General features: G+C 39.9%; 2 protein-coding genes across 2 annotated transcripts; both read left to right on the forward strand.

Moving 5' to 3' along the window:
• The first annotated feature begins 1,827 nt into the window (after positions 1–1,827).
• Positions 1,828–8,936, forward strand: LOC120875878 (olfactory receptor 2AG1-like). The gene is made up of 2 exons (XM_040257636.1): positions 1,828–2,736; positions 8,772–8,936. The coding sequence occupies exons 1-2, from the start codon at positions 1,828–1,830 to the stop codon at positions 8,934–8,936; spliced, it is 1,074 nt and encodes a 357-aa protein (XP_040113570.1).
• A 1,900-nt stretch (positions 8,937–10,836) lies between these two features.
• On the forward strand, positions 10,837–11,760 carry LOC120876532 (olfactory receptor 2D3-like). Its single transcript, XM_040258496.1, has one exon. The coding sequence runs from the start codon at positions 10,837–10,839 to the stop codon at positions 11,758–11,760; it is 924 nt and encodes a 307-aa protein (XP_040114430.1).
• Positions 11,761–14,189: the final 2,429 nt, after the last annotated feature.

Here is a 14,189-nt window from a genome sequence, read left to right on the forward strand (position 1 = left end):
GCTTCTTAGAAATTACAAGCTCTTTCCTATTTAAAATATTCTACATATTATATATCCATTGTTCAGGTAGCTCTTCATTCTTCCTTGATTGGGTAATTTACATTTGTCTTTCAAAATTGAGCTTAAAATTCACAGACTCAGAAGGCTTTCTTTAACTACAAATCTACATGAGAACCACTGTTCACTTTTTTTTTCCTTTAGGATGCTTTTCACAATTCATAGTTACATCTATTTTATTTATTTATTGGCTATGTCATGCTTGTGGGAACTTAGTTCCCTGACCAACGATTGAACCCAGGCTCTGAGCCGTGAGAGCGGGGAGTCCCAACCACTGGACAGCCAGGGAATTCTCCACCTACCTTTCAATGCTCCTCATGAGTGTAACTGAATGTAGTCTGGTATTTTATATACTACGTACTTCCCTGTATGAATGGGAGCTAACACAGTGCCTGTCACATAATAGGCACAAGAGAGAATAGTTCTTTCTCTCTTCCAAAATTTTCTTTTACATCAAGGTAACATGGGTCCATGGGGTCGCTGAGGATCAGACACGACTGAATGACTTCACTTTCACTTTTCACTTCCATGCCTTGGAGGAGGAAATGGCACCCCACTCCAGTGTTCTTGCCTGGAGACTCCCAGGGACGGGGGAGCCTGGTGGGCTGCCGTCTGTGGGGTCGCACACGACTGACAGCAGCAGCAACATGGGTTTGGGTAGACTCAGGGGGTTGGTGATGGACGGGGAGGCCTGGCGTGCTGCGATTCACAGGGTCGCAAAGAGTCGGACACGACTGAGCTGAACTGAACGTTAATCCTTAGTCTCCACTCTCTCCTTTCTTCTCAAATTTCAGGGAGGAAGTTAATCTAATTGGAGAATGAACCGGAATAACATTCTCTCTTTTTCTTAGAAGATACAATGTATCTCTTGTTCTCCTATTCCACCAGTCCTTCTTCAGTGGGAAGTACTGACCTGGTTCTGCTTTGCTTGTGACTGCAAAGGTAATTATGTTCATTTTGAGATTGGTTTAGGAAGTCCATTATCCACTAACACAGAAATTACATCCCGTAATTCTGATTTATGAAAAATAGGGTGATGTTTTGGCTGCATAAATATCTCCTGTCTCAATTGTTTCACAACCTGGGTGGGAGAGAGGGAGATATATGTTAGGTCCTCTCAAAGATGCATCTCCTGAAAAGAAAGGAAGTAAAAAGAAGCTGGATACCATATGTCTGGGCTTCCCAGGTGGCGTTAGTGGTAAAAAATCTACCTGCCAGTGCAGGAGACATAAAGAGACGTGGGTTCGATCACTGGGTCGGGAAGATCCCCTGGAGGAGGGCACAGCAACCCACTCCAGTATTCTTACTTAAAAAGTCCCTTGGACAGAGGAGCCTGGTGGGCCACAGTCCGTGGGGTCGCAGAGTTGGACACAACTGAAGCGACTTAGTGCACTCCATATGTCTATATGCCTAGATTTTCCCTTTAATGTTTCCCATTGGTTAAGTTGCTCCTGTTTCTCAAGAGAAGGAAGTGGGATGGTGAAGCAGAGCAAATGCAGAATTACTGCAAAAATGGGACTTGCCTAATATTGAAGGAAACATCAGAAGTGGGAAAGAAATGTGCTATTTTAACAATATGTTATCAGTAAATACTTGGTGATTTAATTTATGAATGAAAGACTAAAGCATGGCATGATAAACTGAGCAACTAATTTCTTTCGATCAAGGGCTGTAACATTGTAAAGGCAAGGAGTCCCCAGTGACCACATCAGAACTACCTTATCTGATTTTTCATAATTTCAGATAACGAAAAAAAAAACACACCACAGAATGGAGCTCTATAACTCCACCTTGGAAAGTGGTTTCATCTTGGAGGGGATTCTGACTGACAGTGGGTCTCCTGGACTGCTCTGCACTACAATCTCAGTCTTGTACACACTAGCCCTCGCCAGCAATGGTCTGCTGTTCCTGGTCATCACAATGGACACCCGGCTCCATGTGCCCATGTATCTCCTGCTCAGCCAGCTTTCTCTCATGGATTTGATGCTTACATCTGTAGTTATTCCTAAAACACTTGTGGATTATCTGCGTGGAGAGAATACCATCTCCTTTGAGGGCTGTGCCCTTCAGATGTTCCTAGTACTGACCCTGGGTGGTGCAGAGGGCCTCTTACTGGCCTTCATGGCCTATGACAGGTATGTGGCCATTTGTCATCCTCTGAACTACACGGTCCTCATGAGGCCCAAGATCTGCTGGCTCATGGTGGCCACCCCTTGGACCCTGGCATTCCTGAATTCTGTGATACACACTTCATATACCATGCATTTTCCTTTCTGCATGACCCGGGAAATTAGACACCTCCTCTGTGAGATTCCACCCTTGCTGAAATTGGCCTGTGCAGATACCTCCAGATATGAGTTCATGGTGTATGCGTCAGGGTCCGTCTTTCTCATGCCTTCCCTCGCTGCTGTCCTTGCCTTCTATACGTTTGTCCTAGTTGCTGTCCTCCACATGTCCTCAGGAGAGGGAAGGCAGAAAGCCCTCTTCACGTGTTCTTCTCATCTGACTGTGGTGGGAATGTACTATGGAGCTGCCATGTTTATGTATATCCAGCCCAGCTCCCACCACAGTCCCCAACAGGACAACATCCTCTCTGTATTTTATATCGTCATTACTCCAGCACTGAACCCTCTCATCTATAGTCTGAGAAACAAGGAGGTAACGGGGGCCTTCAGGAGAGTATTAGGGAGGTTTTCTCTTATCCAGGATGGTGGCTGCCACTGTCATATTGAAGCCCTATAACTCTTAGATGGCACTTCATATCCACTTTTGTTTTTTTTAAAATATAAATTTATTTATTTTAATTGGAGGTTTTATGTGGTTCTTCTACATTATGAAAATTCTGAAAATCTGCCACATTAGAACTAAGTCCTCATTTGGTCTTAGAGACACAATTCTGTCTCCATCAGCTCTGCACTTTGATAGTTAAGAAGCGTTCATTTCTCTGATCAACATCCCAGGATATGTTTGAAATTCTTTTTCTGTTCTGACAGAGTGACCTTACATTTCATTTCAGTATTTTCTTTTCTTACCCTGTGACAGTCCTACACCCAATCACAGAGAAGGTTAGCCAGATTTTTTGGACAGCTCAATTTAAAGCAGAAGTAAAAATTAGAGAGGAAAATGAAGATACAAATGTTGAATTTTACTTGTTGCTATTGACAGAATTTCTCAGTTCTTTCCTTCTTATTAGTGAGCATTTGTAGTCATATAATACTAGATACATTACTGTGGGCAGAACTTCCCAGGCTTATATCAGAGTCCTAGACAATGGAAAAAAAAATTCTTATCAGTTACCTATCCCTTGGTTTCTGCATCAACTCCTCAAGCTACTCATGTTGTATTAAGACAACCAAGTACTTTCTTTTCACATTATTCACAAATAAATCACATTATAAATTATCGATGCCTTAAAGGTCATGTGGGAAAGCAGCCAGCACGCTTGGTAATGAGCATCTAAATTCAAGAGCTCCCTGCTGGGAACAGACTCCTTTAAAGCCTCAGCCCTGATTGGTACTCCTGAATAGGAATTAATGGTCAAAATCAACATCTGAAATGGAAGCAGTCTTACCAATATCTGCATCATCACCGCTTACACTTTGCCCAGTGACCTTGTTTTTCCTTTATTAACTCCTTTCTGCCTCAGACCCTTTGAAGATTTCTTAAATTCTGAATTTAAAATGAACTCCTCTGCTCCATCTACCTTGCCTGGAAACTTTTAGCTAGTCTATAATGCTTGAAGTTAATTACATAAGGAAACAAATTTTAAAAAAGATACCTTTCCACGAAAAAAAAAAAAAAAAAAGGGACTAATATTTCCTCTGGACAAGATTTAGTAAAGATCCAATCTATCAGCAAGTTCTGTGGTATTTTTCTTTCCCTAAAAGCATCCCAGTTTTCAACACTCAAATATTCCACTCTGGTCCCAATTACCATTATCTCTCCCCTGGACTTTTACTATAGCAGATTACTAACTGGTCTTCGTAATATCAGGAGCTAGATAATATACCCTTATTTTAATGCATAATGTATCCACAAGTAATATATACATACGTATATATGTATAAGGGCTTTCCTGGTAACTCCACTGGTAAAGAATCCTCCTGTAAGGCAGGAGACCCTGGGTTGGGAAGATTCCCTGGAGCAGGGATAGGTTACCCACTCCAGTATTCTTGGATTTCTCTGGTGGCTCAGACATTAAAGAATCTGCCTGCAGTGTGGGAGACCTGGGTTCCCTGGAGGAGCATGGCAACCCACTCCAGTATTCTTGCCTGGAGAATCCCCGTGGACAGAGGAGTCTGACAGGCTAAAGTCCACGGGTCACAGAGTCAGACATGACTAAGCAACTAAGCACAGCACAGCATGTCTATATATGAATAAACTAGTTCTATATACATACATATAACATTCTTACATATTCACCATCTAGCATTAGCAATACCCCTGACGCCTTGGCTTCTCTTCCCTAGTCTCATCTTTTTGCCTCTCACCAAATGTTCCAGGTCCTGATGGCAACAACACAGCCTTCAGCTATTTTGTCTCACCACACACACATCACAATCTGGATACATAGCTAGGTTTGTTTATTACATTTTTCTTTCAATTTTTATGAATTTATTTTAAATTTTTTATTTTATTTTAAATTATATAAAATATTTGCCTGATTAAAAAATCAGCCTGTGAAGCAATATCTATCCCAAGAAGTCTAGCTGGTGTTTTTGCCCTCTCCAAACTTCTCACTCCCATTCCCTACAGCTAATGATATATATGTGCTGCTTACATAGTAACTATTTCTTTGAAATTTATTGAGATTATGTTTGTAACAATATTTGTGAATGTTCCATGTACACTGGAAAGAGATATAATTTTTATTATGATAGTTTGCAGTTTGATACATATTTGTACTTTTTAACTGACTATATCTTCAGCTTTTTTATTTTTGCTACTTTTTGTCCATTTGCTCTGTCTTGAATTGGGAGAGGTTTACCAAAATCTTCTCCTTTATATATGTATTTCTCTATTCCTCACTACAGCTTCTGTACAGTCTGCTTTTTAAAAGTTATTATTGGATATATAAATATTAGTCACTTTTAGCCTTTAGAAGTATAAAGATTAAAGCAGGAAAAATACTATCCCCATTTCACAGATAAAATGACTGATTCATAGAAAGAGTTGATGGTTTTCCATATTATACAACTATTAAATGTTCTAATTAGAAATGGTCTCTCTTTTGTTTCTGCTGGACAAATTATCTTTATTCAGTGCTAACTGAGTGAATATTACTCTAATTTTCAGCTGCCTTTAACAGAGAAATAGTCAGTGAGCTGTATTGTTCAATTACCCTTTGACATCATTGTAAAAATGTAATATTGTTGATTGTACAAAAGTAAAAACAAAGTGGCATCAATGAAATAACTGTGAATGAAAAAAGTCTATACACATCGCTATAGAATTGTGACATATTTTGAAGGTCTATAGCTAACAGAGGGCTTCCCTGGTAGCTGAGCTGGTAAAGAATCCACTTGCATTACAGGTGGATTCCTGGGTGGGGAAGTTCCTCTGGAGAAGGAATAGGCTACCCACTCCAGTAGTCTTTGGCTTCCCTGGTGGCTCAGACGGTAAAGAATCCACCTGCAATGCGGGAAACCTGGGTTCGATCCCTGGGTTGGGAAGATCCCCTGGAAGAGAGCATGGCAATCCACTCCAGTATCCTTGCCTGGAGAATCCCCTTGGACAGAGGAACCTGGCTGGCTGTAGTCCATGGGGTCACAAAGAGTTGGACACGACTGAGTGACTAAGCACAGCACACAGCACATAGCTAACAGGAAAGAAAGTGAAAGTCGCTCAGTCATGTCCGACTCTTTGCGACCCCATGGACTATACAGTCCATGGAATTCTCCAGGCCAGAATACTGGAGTGGGTAGCCATTCCCTTCTCCAGGAACAGGAGAAACATATCAAAATATGTTTTTGATATATTATCAAAAAATAGCAAACAGGAGAAACATATCAAAAGAAGAAATAAATCGATCAGTAAGTACACAATCAGATATGTGCGCCCATGAGTGTGTGTATGTGTGTACCCCAAGATTTACACAACAAGAGTTTTTACTCCCAGATAAAATATAAATAACTTGTGTGAGAAATAATTCCTGATCAAAAGTCCCTGGACTTTGATTGTTTCTATAATTGCCATCATAAGACTTTTCTTCACCCATTAGCCCTAAGGATAAGATATTCCAATAGCTAATTTTCTACTCCAACAATTATAAAGTTGAAATTGATTAAATATGTTCCCATTCCTAGAAGAAAACATAAGGCCAAATTCCTTAACACTGGTCTTGGCAATTATCTTTCGGATCTCAGACCAAAGACATAGACAACAAAAGCAAAATAAACAAGTAGGGCAACATCAAACTAAAAATCCTCTCCACAGCAAAGGAAACCATCAGAAAAATAAAAGGGAAACCTATCACACAATGGCTGAAATATTTTCAAATTGTATTATATATATGTGTAACTTATCTTACTAAGCATTATATTTTCTAGTGCCATCCATGTTGATGCAAATGGCAATATTTTTATGGCTGATTAATATTTCAGACAGAGAAAGATAAATATTGTATGACATCAGTTATATGAGAAATCTAAAAAATAATCTGGATGAATCTTTGTGGAAAACAGAAACAGACTCATAGACATAGACAACAAATTACAGTTACCAAACAGGAAAATGAGGTAGGGAGGACAAATTAGGAGTATAGGATTAACAGATATAAGCTACTATACATAAAATAGGTAAGCAACAAGTATTTACTGTATAGCACAGAGAATTATACCAAATATCTTATAATAGCCTATAAAGGAATATATTCTGCAAAAAAAAAAATCACTCTGCTGTATACTTGAAACTAACACAATATTATTTATTAAAATAATTATTTTAATTATTCCTCAATTAAAAAATGAACTTAAAAAAGAAAGATAAAATTTTCTTTACAATATACTCACAAACTGAAAATATAACATGACAAACAGATTTGAATAAAGAAAAAGCAACAAAGATGTAGTGGAGATAATTCGAGAGTAAATTAGTCCCATTTCTCTGGATAGTTGTAAGGATATACGAAATCACAAGGAGATTTCATAAACCAGACTACATAATGATTTGATTGAAAAAAGAGGTAAAAATTAACAAGAAAGAAAGATAAGAAAAAATTAATCACATATCTGTAACATAAAGAATGCAGTTTGGATTCAACAGAAAAATTACAATGAGAAATATAACGACTAATAAATTTTAAAAATTACATCTGAGCAATAAATAAATAATTTTCCTATTGCCAGAATAAAAGGGAAAGAAAGACAGATGGGAAAATTTAGTAGCAAAGATAATAAATGACTACAGTATTTTTCTTTATTAAAAAGAACTAAATATCGATGAGTAAATAAAGCATTAACTAGTTTAAAACTAGCATGTTTCAGAAAAATATGGATCTGTCTTTAGCATATAGTTCAAACATTTGATTTTTACACAAAGTATCTCAAACCTGTTATTTTCTAAGATGAGTTAAGCTTTTGTAAAAGGTAGCCATAATATCCTCAGATTAACAATAATTTTAAAAGCTGTTAGAGTGAGAAATATGGGAAAGGATGCATATTTCCACTTTTCTAAGGATTTAAATTAAAGGATGGACAAATGCCTGTCAGCATATATTTTACATATTGCTTCTGCTTCCAAGAAGAGAGACATGATTCTTTCTCATCAGAGCCTATAGAATTTTTTCTTTGATTAGGAAAAGTCTAGGAATTAGAGGATATTCACAGAACTCTATGATTATAAACAGAAGAAAGAAACATCTACAAAAGATCCCATGGTATCTCATTGTGTAGAGATAATAGAAGGAGCTATGCTCAGCGATACCCTGGGGACCTCCTGCTGGCATCATCTCTCAGGACCTCATCTTTTATGATCCTCTCAGAGAAAGACTCAATTCAGTGTTGGTGCTTAAAAAGTAGTGTAAAATTCACCCAAGAAAACAGTCAGAGATTGAAATAGAATTCACAGAAAAGTCCGTTTCATACCCAGCTGTTAGGAAAGAGGTCTGAGAATCACTGTCATCCAAAAGCAAACTCTGGATGTGCAGCTTGGATCTCTGGATCTCACTCTGCTGGACTCACTGGCATGTCCACTTACCTACAGTTCCCCATCTCTAGAACAAACTCATCCTTGGTCTCCAGGTAAGGAGGAACATGCTGAAGGCATCAAGTCTCTGCAGAACCAAAGTTTATCCTGGGAGAAGGGCTGTGTCTTTAATTTTACAATTCACAGTCTATTTAGGAGAAGAGATTTCTCTTTATCTCTCTTCTCATGAATCCTCACTCTTAGAAATCTTGCTACTGGGCACTTACCGAGGTGGTCAGTTGGTGTGCTAAAAGGCACAAGAAATCAAAAGATCCATTATCTCTCAAACTCGCTACCCCTTTTCAACTATAAGAATCTTTCTGTGTTCTTACCTTTCGTCCCTGCTACACAGGTGTTCTCTTCCTGTTTCACTTTTTCCACACTCTCTGGGTGATTCCCACTGAACTCATAGGAAAATACCTAGGACACAAGACAGAGCTTCTTGTAACGTACTAGGCATTATCTGGGAGGTGGGAAGAGTCCAAGCACAGGAGTGCTAGTGTGAGGTGTGTGGACACTTCCTGCTCCAGTACCTGGGATTCAGGCTGCTGCCACATTGCACATCTGCTCTCATGGGTAAGAATGAAAAAGAGAACAGGATGTATACTGAGGGTCTGTTCCTATTTCTACTGGAAGAAGAACAACTACCACTGACGCCTCCCTCTTATACCAGTGTTCCAGGAGGTCACACCTAGTGTTACTCCCTCTTCCTGGTCACAGAATCTCCCCATCCCCAAGGTAACATGAAACGGGACCTGCATCACCTGTGTCTTCCAAATGTCATACTGTGCTTTTAAAAGGATTATTAGCTTAGGAGTGTTTGAGTGCAGGTTTGTGACAGTGCCTGTGAGTATGAGAGGAATTTATTCGTTTCTGCATGTATTCAGTCATTCATATACTAATTCAGTTAGTGAACATTTCCTAAAAATTTACTATATACTGGGTGATGCAGTTATATGGATTGAGATAGAATTTTTACATTGAAGAAACATAAAACCTAGCCTGGGAGACAGGCTTGTAAACAAATAATTATGTATAAATTAATGACAACTTTAAAAAAACATGTAATTATATACATATATCAAAACTCATCAAATTGTACACATGAAATATGCGCAGTTTGTTACAAGTAAACTTACAATGATGAAGCAGTGAAAAAAATGTGCTTATCAGAAATCATTGGGAAATGAAATCAGTACTGGATTATTTTGGCTACTGAGGTGGCAGTTTATCAGTGATTTTCTTGTGTATTCCCTTTACATTGTATCAGTGGAAAAGATAGTCCTCATTTTGTTTTACCAATTCCTCAAATTATTTCCTGACTCTGCCTTCCTGGTCCCTCAAGGCCAATATATTATGCAGTTGGTTCAGGCTGGATCCATTGCATTTCCATCTGGATATTTATGAATAGAAACCTCACTGTAACCATGTGGTCTTTGAGTCCTACTTAGCAGTTCATGAGCAGGTGGTCCAGTCACAACTGATCAGGCCACATTTGTCCTATATTGCCAGTTAGATGTGTGGTTTTATCTTTGAAAACAAACCCTTGTATGCTAGCAGTCTTCAACTCCACCCGCCCCTACCCCGCCCAACCCCCCGCCCCATCCTAAGAAGTCCCTGCCAGGTAGCTGACTTTCTGCTCTGACATCTCCTTCATTGTAAAGGGCTAGTACTAGTACTTCAGCCTTTCCCTGGAATATCAGACTCCAGCCCTGATTCCTAGACATTTGTCCATGACCCTGCTACCTTCCCTAAGTCTTTCTAAACTCTTTCCCCAGGAGCTTGGATTCAGCAGGTTATTCCTTGCTTGTTCCTGAGGTAAAGCTATAGACTTTGACTAGTGTTTCCTGCCTGTCTGCAGAGCATTGAACCAGTGCGTAATACATCTCTCCAACTGATTTGACTTCTGATACATCTGCAGCATGAAAGAGCTTGAACATGGTTATGCCAGATAAGACACTGCAACTCTGCAGGCAGCTGTTGTGGCTACACTGAGCTACCACAAAAGGCCCTCCCTATTTCCCAAGTGTGTCGTGCTGCCTAAGTCTGGACTGGTCTCCACTGTCCTGCCTCTCTCATGCAGAAGTCTGATCATGCCTTACTCTTGAGCACTTCGATTAAACCTTGATTCTCTGATCCAGTGAAGAATTTAGGACATAATCAGGACTGTGGATTATAAAATCATATAAAATAATCTCATGAAATTTACTTTCTACTTGGAAGGATGATAAGGCATCTCTTGGAATCACAAAGGAAAAATTAATTATTTGTTCTGCTTCTTGATGAAATAAAAGTGAATGTCTACTGACTAAAAAATAAACTACAAAAAACAAAAACTTGGGTTCTCTACTAAATGCAGAAAACTTTATAATTTTTCACATCCCCATAATATGTTAGTGTTCTTTTTAGACAGCTTCAGTAGAAATATGGTGGTGGAAGTTTTTAGAAATTCATGTCAAATATTTATAAGAATTTTTAAAAATCATGTACATTTTTTATTCCAGTGAGATCTTTACTTTCAGGATCTGATGCTCAAATGTATTCAGATTTTTATAGCTCTATTGATGCTTATTGTGTAGACAGGAATAAACATCCATGGGCACAAAAAACCAAACCTATCTGACTGAATTCATCTTGCTGGGCCTTTCTTCAGATCAGCAGACCCAGATTGTGCTGTTTGTGATATTTCTCATCATCTACCTGCTGACTGTATCTGGGAATCTGCTCATCACACTGTTAATTCATATTGACTCTCGACTGCATACACCAATGTATTTCTTCCTTAAAAATCTGTCTTTTAGTGATCTCCTTTTCTCTACAACAATTGTCCCCCAGATGCTATTCCATTTGCTGGTAACAAGAAAGACCATTTCCAAGTCTGGGTGCTCAATTCAGATGATTTTTTCCCTAGTAGCAGGGGGTACAGAAAGCTCCTTGCTAGCAGTGATGTCCTATGACCGCTATGTGGCTGTCTGCAAGCCCCTTCACTACTCCACCCTCATGACCCAGAGGATTTGTGTTCAGCTGTCCATAGGATCTTGGACTAGTGGAGCACTTGTGTCTCTAGTAAATACAACGTTTACTTTATATCTCTCATACCATGGCCAGAACATAATTAATCATTATTTTTGTGAACCTCCTGCACTCTTGAAGTTGGCTTCAGAAGAAACCTACAAAGCTGAGATGGCCATCTTTGCCATGGGTGTGATAATTCTCCTCGGCCCTCTCTCCCTTATCCTTTTATCTTACTGGAATATTATCTCCACTGTGATTCAGATATGGGCAGGGGAGAGGAGACTCAAGGTCTTTTCTACGTGTGGTTCTCATCTCATTGTTGTTGTCTTCTTCTATGGATCAGCAATATTTACCTATATGCGTCCAAATTCCAAGAAAATGAATGAGGGGGATAAGGTGATCTCAGTGTTCTATTCAGTCATAACATCTATGATGAACCCATTCATTTATAGCCTAAGGAACAAAGATGTTAAGCAGGCATTTAGAAAAGTATTTGGAAGATAGAGTCCCTTAGAGCTAATGATCTCTGTATTGACATGCCATCATGGGGATGAAGACATGTTAAAGTGATTCAATATCTGTAACAGCTTTCTCTGTGAGTGTCTCTAGGCTGATACATCAGTAAGGCACATACAGGTGCCCTTGTACATCTAGAATGTTCCAAGTTTGTCTACTGCATCTTGAACTAGATTATTCTTTGTGTTTATAGATTCAGTTCAGTTCAGTTCAGTCGCTCAGTGGTGTCTGACTCTTTGCGACCCCATGAATTGCAGCACACCAGGCCTCCCTGTTCATCACCATCTCCCGGAGTTCACTCAGACTCACGTCCATCGAGTCAGTGATGCCATCCAGCCATCTCATCCTCGGTCGTCCCCTTCTCCTCCTGCCCTCAATCCCTCCCAGCATCAGAGTTTTTTCCAATGAGTCAACTCTTCTCATGAGGTGGCCAAAGTACTGGAGTTTCAGCTTTAGCATCATTCCTTCCAAAGAAATCCCAGGGCTGATGTCCTTCAGAATGGACTGGTTGGATCTCCTTGAAGTCCAAGGGACTCTCAAGAGTCTTCTCCAACACCACAGTTCAAAACCATCAATTCTTCAGTGCTCAGCCTTCTTCACAGTCCAACTCTCACATCCATACATGACTACTGGAAAAACCATAGCCTTGGCCTCATAATGGATTATTATTATTATTATGAGGCAAGTAAAATAGAGCTTTGCTCTTATATTGCATAATATAATATTATATTATGATTATATTTATACATTACATGAATACTTAAAAATATTAAATAGGATCTTTATTTACACTGTACTAATCCATATTCCAGACAAGGCAATGGCACCCCACTCCAGCACTCTTGCCTGGAAAATCCCGTGGACGGTGGAGCCTGGAAGGCTGCAGTCTATGGGGTCGCTAAGGGTCAGACACGACTGGGCGACTTCACTTTCACTTTTCACTTTCATGCATTGGAGAAGGAAATGGCGACCCATTCCAGTGTTCTTGCCTGGAGAATCCCAGGGACGGGGGAGCCTGGTGGGCTGCCATCTATGGGGTGGCACAGAGTCGGACATGACTGAAGCAACTTAGCAGCAGCATAAATCCATATTCACCCAGTGATATTACCTTTTGATTCTAAACTTCACAGCTAGTTTTCAGTCTCCTCCGATGCTAACATCAAATACAGTCTTCTACAGATCTTGGAGTCCTATGCTAGACTCTAAAAGTTCTAGTGAGAAGATATCAATGACTTTTTTAACCCTGAAACTCTGATACTGGACTCTTGGTTTTTTATTTCTTTCATTTCCTGCAGTCTCAAAATACTCCTATAGCCAATTCAGCTGCACATGGTGGTGCTGTTGGCTCAGACAATAATGTGTGGGACCTCAGATTCCAGTAAATATGATACATCACTGTTTCTCTCCAAGCATCGTTGCTGGTTAAGGGAACCAGAAGGGAGAGGAACACTGCCTACATCAGAACTCTCAGGTCCTTTACCTGTGACACCAATATACTACAGTTGCTCCCCCTCAGACATGCTCTCCCCTCTTCTGCAGGTTTGACTTGCCAACACCCATCAGTCCTCTTTTTCGGAAAGTGGAAGAGAATCACTGACATATGAGAAGCAATCCTAGAGGTGAAGATTGCTCTGTAGGATGAAAGGATGCCTTTGGATTTTTCTAACTCTGCTATAACCCTCTGTAAGAGCAGAAGCAGCATCACTGACAGACCTGTAGCTTCTAATCAACTTCCAGCCTGGTACACTGCCCCTCCCTTAGAAGAAAATCCACCGTCCTCTTCTCCCCTGCCCTGAACTCTAAAAATCAGGAGTTTGAGCAAACTCCCGGAGATGGTAAAGGACAGCGAAGACTGGTGTACTGTAGTCCATGGAGTTACAAAAAGTCGGACATGGCTGAGCAACTGAACGACAACAGCAAAGATCTAACTGCAAGTATTAAGTGAAATTTCTTAATGCGTCATTGGTAAGTGTGAACAATCTCAGTTCACATCCATGGCCTGTTTCAGGGCTTGTGAGCTATGAAACATAGTTGGGGACCATCTCAACGCTGCCCATTTGCTCTCATGGTTGTCCATTTCTCTTGGCAGAGGTTCCATGATGCAAACTCATTCCATTACTTTTTCCTCCATTTCCAAACTTACATGTACCTCCTGACTCACCCTCACCTACCTGCTATGGAGCCATATGTAGGGATTCTTATCATATGAAGATGAGTGCTGCTAACCATAACCAGATCATCCTTTCACAAACTGAGAAGATTTTGGAAGCACTTATCTCTTATTGAGCAATTTCCACTTGGAATTCTGCTCTCATTTCATGACCTTCTCTTTAGGCATCTGCAAGGCGATTGTGGGTGAAAGATGGCATGAGCCAGGAATAATGAGAAGCCCTCATGAAAGTCAAATTTGCCACATT

Source organism: Oryx dammah, unplaced genomic scaffold (assembly GCF_014754425.2).
Source record: "Oryx dammah isolate SB20612 unplaced genomic scaffold, SCBI_Odam_1.1 HiC_scaffold_17, whole genome shotgun sequence".
Lineage (NCBI taxonomy): Eukaryota > Metazoa > Chordata > Mammalia > Artiodactyla > Bovidae > Oryx > Oryx dammah.